General features: G+C 38.1%; 1 protein-coding gene across 2 annotated transcripts; it reads left to right on the plus strand.

Annotated features, from left to right (window-relative positions):
* The first annotated feature begins 874 nt into the window (after window positions 1–874).
* Window positions 875–15,015, plus strand: cnn1b (calponin 1, basic, smooth muscle, b). 2 transcript variants are annotated; one of them, XM_047150094.2, is made up of 8 exons: window positions 875–1,152; window positions 3,541–3,639; window positions 4,736–4,857; window positions 5,319–5,385; window positions 7,688–7,825; window positions 12,134–12,250; window positions 12,555–12,701; window positions 13,551–15,015. In XM_047150094.2, exons 3-8 carry the CDS (start codon window positions 4,823–4,825, stop codon window positions 13,788–13,790), a joined length of 744 nt encoding a protein of 247 aa, XP_047006050.1. In that variant the 5' UTR covers window positions 875–1,152; window positions 3,541–3,639; window positions 4,736–4,822; the 3' UTR covers window positions 13,791–15,015. The 2 variants fall into 2 exon arrangements, with proteins under 2 accessions (XP_047006050.1, XP_017347650.1); XM_017492161.3 differs by lacking the exon at window positions 3,541–3,639.
* Window positions 15,016–15,377: the final 362 nt, after the last annotated feature.

A 15,377-nucleotide genomic window follows, 5' to 3' on the forward strand; every position in this document is an offset into this window, starting at 1 on the left:
GAAAGACCATGCAATTGCAACTTTGCCAATTCAAGCAGTTTGCCGCAAAATAAATCACAAAAAAATTGCATCGCAGCAAAATCAAGCATTTTTGGCCACAACAACCCTCCCCCCCAGCCCCAGAAAAAAACGCTGCTGCACCACCTTATGTAGGTTTACTTATTTTATTTATTTATCCTTTATTTAACCAGGAAGAGCCCATTGAGATATCACAATCTCTTCTTCCAGGGAGGCCTGGTCAGGACTGCAGCACATAGAGTTTCACAAAGAGATAATCACAGAAAACAATACTCATAGAAAACAATTAATAAGAGCAAAATCAAGAAAAGTACTTACATCAAGAAAAGCACTTACTTAGGTAGAGGATGAAGCAAGGGCCAAATCCTTTTAGTGCCACTATCGACAGGTAGTTTAAGGGCATTGTGGGTAATGTAGAAACCAGCTAACCCGTTATGAAGGAAGTCAACTCAGAATTTCATTACAGAATAACTCTTTAATATCTCATGTCAATTATAAAAGATTAATATGCGAGTCATTTGAGGGTGGAATTTTCCCTTTAAGCTTACTTTATCCTTAGCCTGTAAGGATGCTGATTTTACTCATGTGTGTGTCTGCCAAAGCCAACAAAATATCTTTAGCCTTTTTTCTGTGACTGTCTAAAGCAGCTTATGTAAACAGAAGTACGAGAGCAGCATATTTGAAGACAAATAAGGGGCATCCGTAAATTCTATTCAGGGCGGAAAAAATGACAGCGGCCGAGTTTTAATGCCATGCTGCTGACATCACCGGTAGGAAGACGTAGCGCGCGGATTGGACGATGGCCCTGGCCAATCCGCGCGCACGACGGACACGCGCAGACTGGAAGCGTTTAAAAAAGATTGGGGGAAAAGTGTGGCGTTGTGACGCTTCTCCTGATGCGGGGTGAAACGGGATAGTAACCGAGGAAGCAAATCCCACCAACATCAGCATAGGGCTCAACTTTTACCACCGATATCTGCTGGAGCAGGATAACTGTTCTTCAGAGTCTCCAACTGACGCATTTCTTAACTACTTAGCTCGACTCCAATAAATAAATAAATAAATAGTTTAAAAATGGCACAGCACTTCAGAAGCGGGCCAGCTTTCGGACTTTCCGCGGAGGTGAAAAGCAAGGTAGGATACGTGTTCTCGCGATAGCAGTGTGTACAGAGTGTGGCGAGAGCGCGCGAGGCGCACTGGGGCTTTAAACCAGGAGGCGGTGGCTGCTTTGGCTTGGACGCGCCGGAGTGCCAAAACATTCAGGATAGAGCTAATTTATACTGAGCCTGTGTGTAAAGAACAAAAAAACTAAACGTGTTTCCATGTTTTACATGTGTGTATGTACATGTTTTTACACTTGTTCAGGCCTTTGAGGGCTAAAGGTCCCTACAATGATAGGACAGTGTCAGATGTCCCCACTGTCACCCGAGCCTCAGAAAAATATGGTGTTTTTAATGCTTTTATTTGAAAACCTATAAAAGCCCAAATGTTTCCATTTAGTTACTGAGGTTAAGGCTAGGGTTAAGTAAGCCTAAGTTTAGGCATAGGATTTATTAACTACAGTAATCATTAGTGTGTGTGTGTGTGTGTTCATTTTCTCTGGTCTTGTGCCATCAAGTGTACATTTTTGTACCTTTAGTATGTATCTTTCATATACTTTTAAAAAGACTTTAAGATACATAATTAGACCACTGATGTAACTTTAAAACTTTAAAGTTTTAAAACTCTACATGCACAACCCCGGATAAAATACACATACCAAAGATACAAAAGATGTACCTTACTGGTACTATCCCAGAAACTTCAAACTACAATGTTGTACCTTTATTTGTGAGCGTGTGTCTGTATGTGTGTGTGTGTGTATGTGTGTGTGTATATATATATATATATATATATATATATATATATATATATATATATATATATATATATATATATATATATTTGGATGTGTGCAAAACTTGTGTGAAAGCCATGCATGAACATGATTGTTGGTTCCTTTTAAAACAACGCCGATTCCTCCCCAGTATTCTGTTTTGTGTTTATTCTTTTTTTTGTGTGTGTGAGAATGTTACAAAAGGGAGTGGGATCTGACATCTGTGGGGGAAAACCATTAAAGGTAAATGGTAATTAAAAAATGAAAAGCTGTAGGTAGAGTCCACCTTGATCTTATTAAACATTTGGATGCATTGGATTGCTGGGTATTTCATTTAACTTTTAAAAAGAGTGAAAGAGTTACTCGACTCCTTCGGCTCAGCAATCATTGAAGGTTCATAAAAAGCTGTAGGAAGCCGTTTATACCTGTTTGAGAATGTAAAATGTAATCTTTAACTATCTGAAGAAATCCTTGAATCTAGGCAGTTTTATTTTTTATTTATGGCTTGCACAGTGAATGGAACTCATGTACTTTACCACTTCAAGCCAAAATGTTCCTTCCACATTTTAATTAGAATGAGTGTACTCCTTGGAATATAGACTACATCTGACAAGCTTCACAGGCAGTACAAACTTCACAGACACAGTACAAACTATTTTATGACCCACAGGTTACACTCTATATTTTCTCTATAGACACATTATAACCCACACACAGTGGTATTTCTGTGGTATGTGCCCACCTCTGCGGCAAGACCCAAACGTCATGATGTGTCTTGTAATTGCTTCTCACTATTTCTGGTTATTACTAAATGATAACTCTGCCTTCAACAGGAAGAATTGTGGGGAAAGAGTAAAAGCCATTCTCACATGAGGATATTACAAGGATATATACACAAAGTAGTTTGCAGAAACTGTGATGAGGTACACATACACAGTAAAATCCACAGTGTTCAGTTGACACCTACAGTGTTTATTCATGTTCAACTGGACACAAATGAACACTGAAATAATTCATTCAACCCTCTAGATGTTAATTGAACACTGGGGATTTTGCTGTGCAGGTACACATTCAGGATACATATTAGCATATTTCCCAGCATGCTGCAGGTGTTTTTTTTAACCCATCGTAATGACTAACCCAGTGGATGTGGGGTGTATCCATGGTATTAGGTCTCTGTGTCCATCTGAGTGGCAGGTCTGTGACTTTCTGTTCCCCAAATAAGGAAGAACAGAGCTCTCTCTGAGTCCACAGCCTCAGGAAAGTGGCGTATTGTAAACAGTTTGTGATTTAGGTGGCATGCCGCAGGACAGTCTAGCCTAAGAAAGGAGAGATGTGATGCCACAGAGAAACTTTTGCCCTAATCTCATATGTGCATGTGCTGCTTTTTGGGCCGTCATTGCTTCAGAATGCAGTGAATCTGAAAACTAGTTGACAGAGCTTTTCAGTTCAGAGAGAGAGAGGTACTCCAGTAATTTCAGTATGGGCTACCACACTTTTGGGCTAACACATAAAGTGGAGCATGCTCTTCTGACTGATGAAGTGAAACCATCCTCGATTCAGATAACCTATAACAGCATGCACACCGTGTAGAAAGAGAAATACAGGAGAGAGACCGGTTTTGATTGCATTCCTCATGTCCACAGTGAGGGAGAAAAACAACAAATGAAGGCCTGAGCAGAATTCCTTGGCCGGAGACGACGGCTGTCCGTCTTGCATCCCATAAACGGACGTGGTTAGCGTGTGTAAGTGTTTCACTTTAAAAGGACAGCAGAGCTTGGATAGAGAGAGAGAGAGCAAGAGAGTGAGAGCGAGAGAGAGAGAGATGGTAGGATAGACAGCTGATGATGGATAGACAGCTGTGAGGTGTGACATAAAGAAGTATTTGTGTGTGTGTATGAAAGAATGAGAGAAACTGTGTGTGTGTGTGTGTGAGAGAGAGAGAGAGAGAGAGGAAAAGAGAGAGAGAGGTATGTTACTCCCAAGTTTGGTGTGCTGGAGTGGAAGCCAAGCAAACCCCTGCTGCTTTGAAATCAGTGTTATTGTTGGCGCTCTTTCTTTTTCTTCTCTCTCTCTCTCTCTCTCTTTCTCTCTCAGTTGTCAGACACAGGGAGCGCAAACATTTCAGAAAAGGAGAAACGCGACACAAAAACACAAGTTGTTTATGCAGGAATGCCTTTTTTTCATATCCCTCCATCTCATGGCTGGTATTTTAAGAAGCCCCTTGTTTGAATAAAAGAAGGAAAGGAAGATCATTTATGGACAGACAACAGTGTTGACATTTGTGGACATTTATGGACAGAAACATCTTGATGGGATATTGGTTTATAAACCGTGGCCACTATAAATATCAATATGGTTAAACACTGTTGTGTAACTGAATTTTTCATTTTTGGAAATACGGTACTCGGAATTTTCCACAAAGGAAGATTGGATGATGGTTCTAGTGACAGTCTTGTGAAGTCTGGAAGAACCCACAGTTCTAGGTCTAACTCAGATTTTTCTTGGGGAAGCTTGTCAGTTTATGTGCTCTTTTAGTCCATAAAATTTGTCATCCTGGTGGCTGGTGTTATGATTTTCTGTGTAGTAATGACCTTATTTAGCTGATTATTGCTATAATTAAATGGTGGTAAGTTAAACAGTGTATAATTTGTTTGTGAACACTGTGCAGTTATAGTATACAACTAACCCTGAGTTAATAAATCAGTAATAACAACATGAAACTTAGGTAGATTTTGAGAGAAGCTCTGTGCCTATTATTGTTTAGAAGAAACAGCTAGAAATTTGATAGAAATGCATTAAAGGTGCTACAGTGACCCCTGTTTGATATTTGACCTACAGCTTGCACAGAAGTACAACCCTCAGAAGGAGGAGGAGCTTAGGCTTTGGATCCATGAGCTCACAGGGCGCAAAGTTCCCGACAACTTCATGGAGGGCCTTAAAGATGGAGTCATCCTGTGCGAGTGAGTAACAGCTCCAGAATAGCTGCAGTCACAGATTATGAGGACATTTTATGGTTTGATGGTTTGTCTTAAGATTTCTGACGAGATGGGCAGAATTTGTCACAGCACATACCTGTGTTTATGATGATCACATAGATGTGCAGGAGAAATGTACATTTTAGTTGTGTAAGTTAGAACTAAAACTCAACAGCTGAGATTCTCTTAGAGCCACATCATATCAAGGACTATACATTATCCACTCATTGTACATTATCCACTGATTATACATTATCCATGGATTATTATAAGTCGCTGTGAATTCACTGCTACAGCAGAAACAATAACTTATTGAAATGCTGTTATAGAAAATTAACCAACACCTTCTGACCATTTTTGTGGTATAAAAAATATATACAGCTATGAAAGTCATATAATATGAATCTGTGCTGTTTTCTTTCTTTTTTTTTTTTTTTTTTTACCAGACTCATTAATGCTCTTCAGCCTGGCTCTGTGAGAAAGATCAACAACTCCACTCAGAACTGGCATCAGGTGAATTTCTTTTCCAAAAATTCAGCATACTCCATGCTTTTCTATGCATGTATAATAATTCCTACAAAGATTACATTACACGGCATGGCTGTTGAGCACACTGGACCTATTCATCCCTCTGTAAAGTAATTCAGTGTAAAGCCAGGAGTAAGCCAAATATCTTGATGTAACTGCTGTAAAATCTGTATCCGGGGAGGTTTTCTCCATATGTAACCTAATAAACTTTAACCTAAAGGACTCTATGCACTGAATTAGTTTGACAGCCAAATAAATCGTCAGCTAATGATAATTCTGGATGTACTAGTAGTCGGTGGTGTGACCAAAAATCGTATATTATGGTATATTTTAAAATGATCACAATATCAGTATATACACTAGAGTATATATGGCCAAAGGTGTGTGGACACCTGACCATCACATCCATATATGCTGGTTTTCTCCAAACTATTCCCACAAAGTTGTCTAGAATGTCTCTGTATGCTGTAGCATTACAATTTCCTGTCACTGGAACTAAGTGGCCTAAACCTGTTCCAGTATGGCAATGCCCCTGTGCACAAAGTGAGCTCCAAGAAGACATGGTCTGCCAAGGTTGGAGTGGAACTTGAATGTCCTGCACAGTGCACCAGACTTTCTTGTCCAAAATTGGTGCTTGACAACACTGATGCTCTTGTGGCTAAATGGGGAAATCCCCACAGACATGCTCCAAAATCTAGTGGAAAGCCTTTCCAGAAGAGTGGACGTTATTATAACAGCAAAGGGAGGATCTAAATCTGGAATATGATTTGTTAACCACCAGTTAGATGATGTGGATGCCAAAAATGAAACATTATATTGACTTTTCTTATCTTTAAAAGACAGGGGTGCTTCGCCCCCTCTAGTCCATTTATACAAGCTGTCAGGTGTCCACAAACATTTGGACCGATAGTGTATCATGGTATAATGTGATGTTCCTTAGGCATAGTTTTGCTATTTTTTGGGTCCCTACTGAACAAATAATACCAAACTAAACATTTTCCAAATTGGGAAATACCAACGAAGAAGCCAAACACTACATAATGGGTAGCTTCATTTCTGCACATTGTTTTCTATTTATGAATAAAAGTGAGCAACTTGTTAATTGTTTTTTGATAATATACAGTCAGGTCCATAAGTATGTGGACATACTGGATAGGTGGATAGGGACGCAAAAAGTCTGCACTTCAATCACATCTTGATTGCTTCATTTCAAATCCATTGTTGTGGTATATATACAGATATTTAACTCTTATGTTATGAACATAGTCATCAGTGTGATCTAATAGCTGCTGCTGCTATTTAAGCAGCTTTTTTTTTTTTACCAGCAATACCCTTTAATGCAACCATATAGCTGGATTACACAGTCATTAACCATCTATCACTGCCATACAGATATTCATTTATTCATTATCTTATTTATTTTATAACTTAACCACCAAGAATAACATATATTTTATTCTTATTTATTTAACCACTTTATTCATTCTAGTCATGGTCACAGTGGATCCTGAGTGATCCCTGATACAATACAGAAATGCACACAGGATAGGATGCCAGTCTGTCACGAGGCACCATTCAAGCACATTCACACACTCATTCACACCTAGAGGCAGTTTGTTTTCGAGTGGTGGGTGGAAGCTGGAGGACCTGTAGGAAACCAACACAGACCTGGGTAGAACATGCAAAAGTCCACATAGATAGTAACCGAGCTCAGGATCGATCCAGGGACCCCCTGCAGCTGTGAGGCAATATGAATACATTCTGACAATATTTTTGGCTCTGTAACCACATACTATAATAGATATATTATAATAAATATGCTATGTTTATATATATATATGACTTTGTGTAGGATAAGTGGTACAGAAAATGAATGGATGGATGGATGGATCATCCATCCTTCTGAGGTCTGATATAAGCCCTAGATAGGCCTGATGATCCTGTTTGATGATTTCTGCTGAAACTTTAGTTGATGTCTCTAGACTAAAGCTGTGTATAAACTCAAAGGAGATATTCTGAGCCATCCCAGATTACAAATATTTGTCATTTTTGTTTTATCTTGTAATGTATTGTGCTTTCTCTAAGTAGTTTAATAGACAATTATTATTTATTTCTCATCTGCTGAGAACCAGAGCCGATTGTAACACGTTCTGTGCAGTTTCCTCCTCCATAATGTAAAGGGAACACTGCTCGTTATTTCCCGATTTGAACAGAATGTGTCTTTATAATTGAATACTGTGTTTAAAGACGGCTGTGGTTTTCACATAAAAGCCCCTTCTTTTTTCAGCTGGAAAACATAGGCAATTTTGTCCGAGCCATTCAGGATTACGGTCTGAGGCCGCACGACGTCTTTGAGGCAAACGACCTGTTTGAGAACACCAACCACACGCAGGTCCAGAGCACTCTGATCACACTGGCTGGGATGGTGAGTGAACTACAAGCATATTTAGTTACTTTTGGACATATTTTTCCTCCATGTATATTGTATTTTCATGCAAATCTATTTCCTGTGTACATGCACACTTTAAATCATGTGTATGCATGTGCAACATGTGCATAGCATTTTTGCATGACGATGAATTAGATGCTCCGCTCCACACTCCCTCATTATGCAGACATGCTTGTGGGAATAGAATGCACAATGAACAGTGATCTCATAGGCAGTGCTGGAGAATGCAAGTGTGTAACGAATTTTTTTCGTGACCATCGGCTTTCACGTGACCCAAACAAATCCAGGATTTTTAGAGCTCATTTAGCTGAAGGGCTTTTTGGCAGTTTTTTTGGATGCTAATAATAGTTTTATTTGTATAAGTGCTTTTGTGCATGTGAGGCAGCGATTTCCTGAATCCCTCCATTTCTGTGCTCAGGAGTTCTGTGCTAATGTTTATATGAGGTAGACAAAATAATGGAAAGACCAGACGAAAACAGACTTCCCACTAAAACTCTGTTTAATGAACCGTTTTGACAGTCTTACAGCAAAGAAAATAAAGAAAAGAAAAAAATTTCTTGGATTTCATTATACTGTGTACATGTGTTTCTTGTTATTTTGAATATCAATAAAAATTTACTCCTTGATACACTGTAAGACAAGATACTAATTCCTTCTGCGGGCAGGACACAGTATCTGCAGGCCTGTTTGTAGGCCTCATTTATTAATCAATAAATCTGTTGACAAATCATTCATCATAAATAGGTTAAAGATGATAATTGCAGAATGAAAAATCATTCATTATTGATCAATAAAAAGGATTAAACTGATTTTTTAATCAGGTGGTAGCCAAGTAATTATGGTATAAGAGCCTGGTTGATTACACAAACCAGTTTCTATAGTAGACAAATCTGTGTCTTTATTAACAAAGCTTAGATTTTTTTGGCAGACCCGCTACCACAGATTTCTGAAGACCGTAATCAGCGGACACAAGCTGGTGTAATGACCAGAAAATTAAAATCATAGAGCAGAGAAATATGGCCTAATTCATTGATTCTTGATAGCTATTGTAGTTATTCAAACTTTATTTCCCTTAAAAAGTTAACCTAACTCAAACCTTCAACATCCCTTGCAAAAACGTTCATTCAGTCCTGCTACAAGTTAATACATGTTTACTGGTATACTAATGTAAACATAAGTATATGAAATACTACAAAAATTACTAAGTAATACTCAAATAATACTATAATTTCTAAGTATTTCTAAGTATAGAGTGTTATTTGTTAGGTTTGCATGTGAGCAATGTCCTATGTGTATTTTAATAGCGATTGTAAAATAAATCCAAATCATATTCACTTCATTTTACTTTGTAAAACTTCGTCCAAAATGTCTTTAAATGTGCTGTATAAAATGTCCACTGCTACGTGAAACTAACCATAGAACAAAAGGCAGAACAAGTTGCAAATGTCAGAATTAATTGAAAACTGGTTTAAAAACCCATCTGTGAGCCAAGTGGGACAGTCTGTGGTTGGGCAATTTGAATTCGCAGAGAACTACTACAGATTGGTAGCTTTTGTGTGTTATGTAATGAACTAGCTGGATTTTGTGATTTTTTTTTCACATAGTGTATATCTTTGTAAATAAATAAGAATATGGCTAATGTGCTAATAATATCTAAAAAAAAATTAAATAATAATAAGTAAACCAAAAACATGCAATAAGTACAGAAAAAAAACACAGTTGGAGCATATATATATATATATATATATATATATATATATATATATATATATATATATATATATATATATATATATATATATATATATATATATATATATATATATATATATATATAACACAAGTTGTTTGCCGGGATCACTCGGCATGTTACCATGGTTGTGGCCATTGACACGCTGTCATTTGTCAGGAATGCAGGAAAGGATGACAGGTTTTTATAATCGTAGCACTGAAAACACAAACAAGATTCAGAAACAGGGCCGAGGTGCAGGCAAAGGTCAGGTGCTCAACAAAAAGCATAAACAAGGTGAGTTGAGGAAGCCAGAAACAAGATCAAAACCGGGATAGCAATCAATAACCAAAGGCTTGGTAAGGACTGGTGAAAATCAACACAGTGTGTATATAAATGTGAGGGTGAACTGAGAGTGCTTAAATACTGTTGAGCGTGGCTGTGATTGTAATTGAGACCAGGTGTGTGCAGTCAGTAATCAGGGGACCGTGAAAGTGTTTGTGATGGTGGTGTGTTGTAGTCCTGGGCGGCCGTGCTTGTAGGCCATGCTGTATTCTGGGAGTTGTAGTCCTAAGTCAATTCCGGCGTAGACATGACATCACATAATTGGTATTATGGTGTTTCTGCAGTAAATACATCCTATTTCCAAACATTTTGATCCCTAATTGTCTTGTGAGCTACTATTTAGGTGACATCTCTAAAAACATAATTCAGTAACCATGGAGATGAGGTCCCTCAAACTGGCTGGCAATGAAACAGACCTTTAAGGACCATCCTTTGAGTCTTCTTCTCAAGTGACAGACACTAATTTGGAAATTGTCTAGCACTGATAAACATTAGGCTATATAGATAGACAGAGTATATTCCATTGATCCCAAAGGGGAAATTTGTGTGAAAATATAGTGCAACTCCACGCAGTCACCCATGCTCAAGATCAAACCCAGGAGCTCAGAGCTGCAAGACAGAAACTCTTACATTACACCAACTACAGTATATCCTCTTGTACCTGAAAGTAAAAATACATGCATCATTTATGCCTGATAATGCATTTTGACATAAGGAAAAAAATAAGTTCTGACCTTGAGAAAATAACTTTTGTTATCTTGAGATCACAAGATAAATAAGCTGTGATCTCAAAACAATAAATAACTCATGGCCTTTCTGGACTTAGTCATTACCTCACCAGCCTCTTTTTTCTTTTTTTCTTTTCTTTTTGCTCTTGAAATTAATAAGACGGAACAAAAGAGAAAAATGCAGCTTGTCATTTTACAGAGGAAAGTTCTTTATCTGAGGAAAGTCCTCTTGAGGATATATCCCCAAGTTCTTTATCCTCAAGACTCTTCTATGGCAAAAAATGTACTGACCATACAAACGGACAAAACTGGGAACTTCTTATATAAGTGTTAAATATCTTCTGACAGAAAGTTTCACCATATCAATTACATTTTATACATTTTAAAGCATGTCACTAAAAATTCTAGAAATATAATTTTTCAGATTTTTTGACAAATCGCATCTATTATAAAGTCTTCTCTTAAACTGTATAAAAGTATAAAAATTCAACAGGAAAAAAAAATTTTCACTGTTTTTGTCCACTCACAAGTACTACATTATATGAAACATGAAACTATAAGAAACTTTATATTTGATTTATTAATGAGCGCATTCATTTAAACCTGTGATTTGAATTACAGCCGCCATTATAGTCAGAGCTGCTGTTATATAAAATCACAGAACACTTTCTGACCAGATCAGATTTAAGGATTCAACAGTTATGCTATTTACTTACAGTCACATAATTGTAGCCCCAATTTGGTCTAAAGTAATTGTACACAAACAGTATAATGTGCATGGATGATGTGTGAAATGAGTAAACTTTAGTAGATTTCAGTATACCATGGTATATGCACATCATGCACTTACAAATAAACTTGTTATAAAACTTATAGCATTTCTCCTTTAATCCCCTTCAAAGTACTCTCCTTGTGATGTGACACACATGTCCCAGCAGTTCTCCCGTTTCTGGAAACATTTCCTCTAGTCATCTTTTGTCATCATGATGACATCTAGATGATGACATCTAGAACCTCCTTTCTGGATTTCTTCCATGGTGGCGAATTTCCCCTTTCCCCTTCAGTCTCATTTTTAATTTCGTTAACAAAAAGAAGAGGCAAGATCTGGCTAATATGTTGGATGTGAAGCAATAACCACATTGTTTCTGGTTAAAAACTCCTTGGTTGACAACACAGTGTGTGCAGGTGCATTGTCATGGTGCAAGATCCAGTTCTGGGTGCACCACTTCCACAGACATTCTTTCCTGAGGCTTTCCCGTAGTCACCTATGTGCTACAGTGTAAAATCGCCACATTTGAATTCTGGGAATTTTTGGGTCCCCCCCCTTGTACAGCACACTTCAAAGTGTTCCAAAGAATAGCTTAGTGTGTATAAGAAGGACCAACAGCAGCTTCATACCATTCAATTGACTGCCAATCCATTTTGTAATACAGATCATGAATTGCTCCCTTTATATATTTCACTCCCTTTTACCATGTGCAGGCTAAATCTAAAGGCGTCCATACAAAATCTGACTTCGGGGTGAAATATGCAGAGAAACAGCAGCGTCGGTTCGCCCCAGAGAAACTGAAAGAGGGCCGCAACGTTATCGGCCTTCAGGTCAGTCTGTATTTCTGTCTTATCTTTTGTCTATAAAAACTTTAAAGACTTAATATTCTTTTCATATACAGTGTGTCTGAAAAGTCAAGAACCAATGGGAATATATCGAGCAAAAATGTCGATCCAAATATGTTCAGCAAAATCCACAAAAGCATGATAGGGCAGCTGATAAAATGAACATAAGGGTTAACATAAACATGATATTAAGTGTATGTAGTTTTACTCTCATTGATTGCTGTCTTTTTGGACACCCTGTATTAAGAATGATACTGCTTTTGTTGTTTATTTATTTGGACTCCTTCAGATGGGGACCAACAAGTTCGCCAGCCAGAAGGGGATGACATCATACGGCACAAGGCGTCACCTCTATGACCCCAAAGCTGGCATGGAAAATCCTGTAGACCAGTCAACAATCAGTCTGCAGATGGGAACTAACAAAGGAGCCAATCAGGTGTTAATAAAGTGTAACATCACTGATCGTGTTATTAGAACTATTAAATAGTTAATGTAATCTGAGATTATTTGCAGTGTTTTACACATTAGTATTGTGGACTAGTCAAACAAACAAACAAAAAATGCTTGCAATGTTTGGTTGTATTTTAACTCAGCAGCTAGGTCACGTGATTAACTAGATATTAGCTTATGAATCACAAAAGGAAGCCAATTGTTAAGTTTTGTTTTCAAGATCAGCAGGAAACAGATTAATGATCTATTGTAATTTATTTCCATTACATTATTGTTAAAACCTTCGTTTCCAAAAGTATGTGGACACCTGACCATCACACGCATACATATGTGCTTCTCGAATATCCCATTTCAAAACCATAGGCATTAACATGGAGTTACCCCCCTACCCCCACCCCCCTTTTGTTGCATCTACTCTTTTTAGAAGGCTTTCCACTAGATGTTGGGGGATTTGAGCTTATTCAGCCACAAGAGCAGTAGTGAGGTCTGGAATGCAGTCGGCGTTCCAGTTCATGAGATCAGGGCTCTGTGCAGGCCACTGGAGTTCATCCACACCAAACGTGGCAAACCATGTCTTCATTGAGCTCGCTTTGTGCGCAGGGGTATTTTCTTGCTGAAACAGGTTTGGACCCATTGGCTCCAGTGAAGGGTAACTGTAATGTTACAGGATCCAAAGACATTCTATACAGTTGTGTGCTTCCAACTTTGTGGCAACAGTTTTGGGAAAATCCACAGATATGAGTGTAACAGTCAGGTGTCCACATACTTTTGCCTAAACTAATACATATTAACAGTATTACCAGCTCCTTCTATTATTTTTGTTCTTTCTACTCAGTCTGGTATGACGGCACCGGGCACCAAGAGACAGATCTTTGATAAGAAGCTGGACATGGAAACCTGTGACACTTCCATCGTCTCACTGCAGATGGGGACTAACAAGGTGGCATCACAGTCAGGCATGACTGTCTACGGGCTCCCGCGTCAAGTCTACGACAAAAAGTACTGCACTTACGCTGAAGACTACATGGACAACGGCCAGGACCTGCAGATCGATGGATACCAGTACTCTGACTAAGATACCCACACGCTGCTGCTTTCTTTTTTTTTATTCACTTGTTTCTTGCCCACTTTTTAAAAAAATATAAACCTCATCCTGCAAGACCACGCGAACTGTTAACAGCCATCCACCAAACCAGGACATTAGGTCTAATTTAATATGGATTTTTTTTTAATTATGTTTGATATGTTTTTTTCTGCCACAGGCTGCCCCTGCTTCTCACTCAGAATCGTTTAGATTTTTTCATTTTTCGAGTGTAGCAGCTTCCTGTCACCACTGTGCATGACATTCTGGTGTTTTGGACAAAACTATTCTTCAAAAATGACAGTGGAAAAAAAAACCTAGAATATTTATGATTTATGACCTTTATAGTTTGGTTTGGTTTGGTTTGAAATAGCCCTGAATATCCACTACAAAAAAAAAAAAGAAAAGAAAGGTTCCACAAGGATGCTATGGTACTAACCAAGCACAGCGAAACTGAGGACACTCACTAACATCTAAGAATTCTATCCACCTTTATGAGAGAAGCTTTGTTGCCTAAGAGGACACCTGAGAAATCACAACATTATACCAGTCGGACATTTCAAATCAAACCTGTCCTTTTTTAGGTTCCTGCGATTTGCAGTCAACGTTGTGTTCTCTCTCTTTTCTTCTGTCTTTTATACCATAGATGCATGAGAAAATGGTTCACAGATGGACATATCATTTAGCCGCGAGGCTTTAAAATCTAAACTCTACAGGTGCAGTACAACATGACACGAAGAATGTAATGTACACCACTCCAGTATTGCATGGCTTTTGGAAGTGTGTAAAATTTGATAGATTGTTTCCATTACAGCTAATTACTAAAACACACTCTGTGCCTTGAATAATAAATTCCTCCTGCCTCACTTCTGTTCATATACAGAAACACAACACAGTGCACCACAGTACAGATTAATAGAGTTCACTTTTTTTTTTTTTTTTTAAAGTATGTTTCTATGAAGTAGGTTTTTGGGAATTTTAAAAACTTGCGTCAAGGGTTCAGAACTAGTCACAGACGGCCAGAGTCCAGCAGTGTGTGGTGATTTCCTTGCTTAGTTATTAACTGGCGAGCTAGATCTGGTGCTTTCGAGCAGGAAAATCAAACTGAGTTTATTCATGCAAAATGTAGCAACAAATACCCTACTTTCACAGAAAGAGTGTATTTCTTTTCCTGTATTCTGTTGTCAAACGCACGAGAGTAAAGACATCATTCCATGAATTTTCTTTAATCGAGTGATAATATCTTACATACCTTAAATACCTTTTGTCACAGAATTTAAAAAGTTTAGTTTTCCGTTTTGAAACCAGCACATGGAATTCCGTACGCACGAATGCAGATTGCAACCTTCAAGGTCCTGAAGGTTGTGACCAGAAAAGTGTACAAAAGAGAGCACAAAAGTGGCCCGTATGCAGAGCGTCTGAGGCTGAGATGAAACTTTGCTGGACTGTAGCCCTCAAAAATTATTATTTGTACCTGACATACATTGTTCGAAAAAAAAGAGTTCCTTAAATGGTGACAACGTTTCGAAAGGGGTTCCACATGGAAGAATTTTGAAAGGGAATCCCTCGGATGTTGGTCTG

This window comes from Ictalurus punctatus, chromosome 2, assembly GCF_001660625.3.
Source record: "Ictalurus punctatus breed USDA103 chromosome 2, Coco_2.0, whole genome shotgun sequence".
Lineage (NCBI taxonomy): Eukaryota > Metazoa > Chordata > Actinopteri > Siluriformes > Ictaluridae > Ictalurus > Ictalurus punctatus.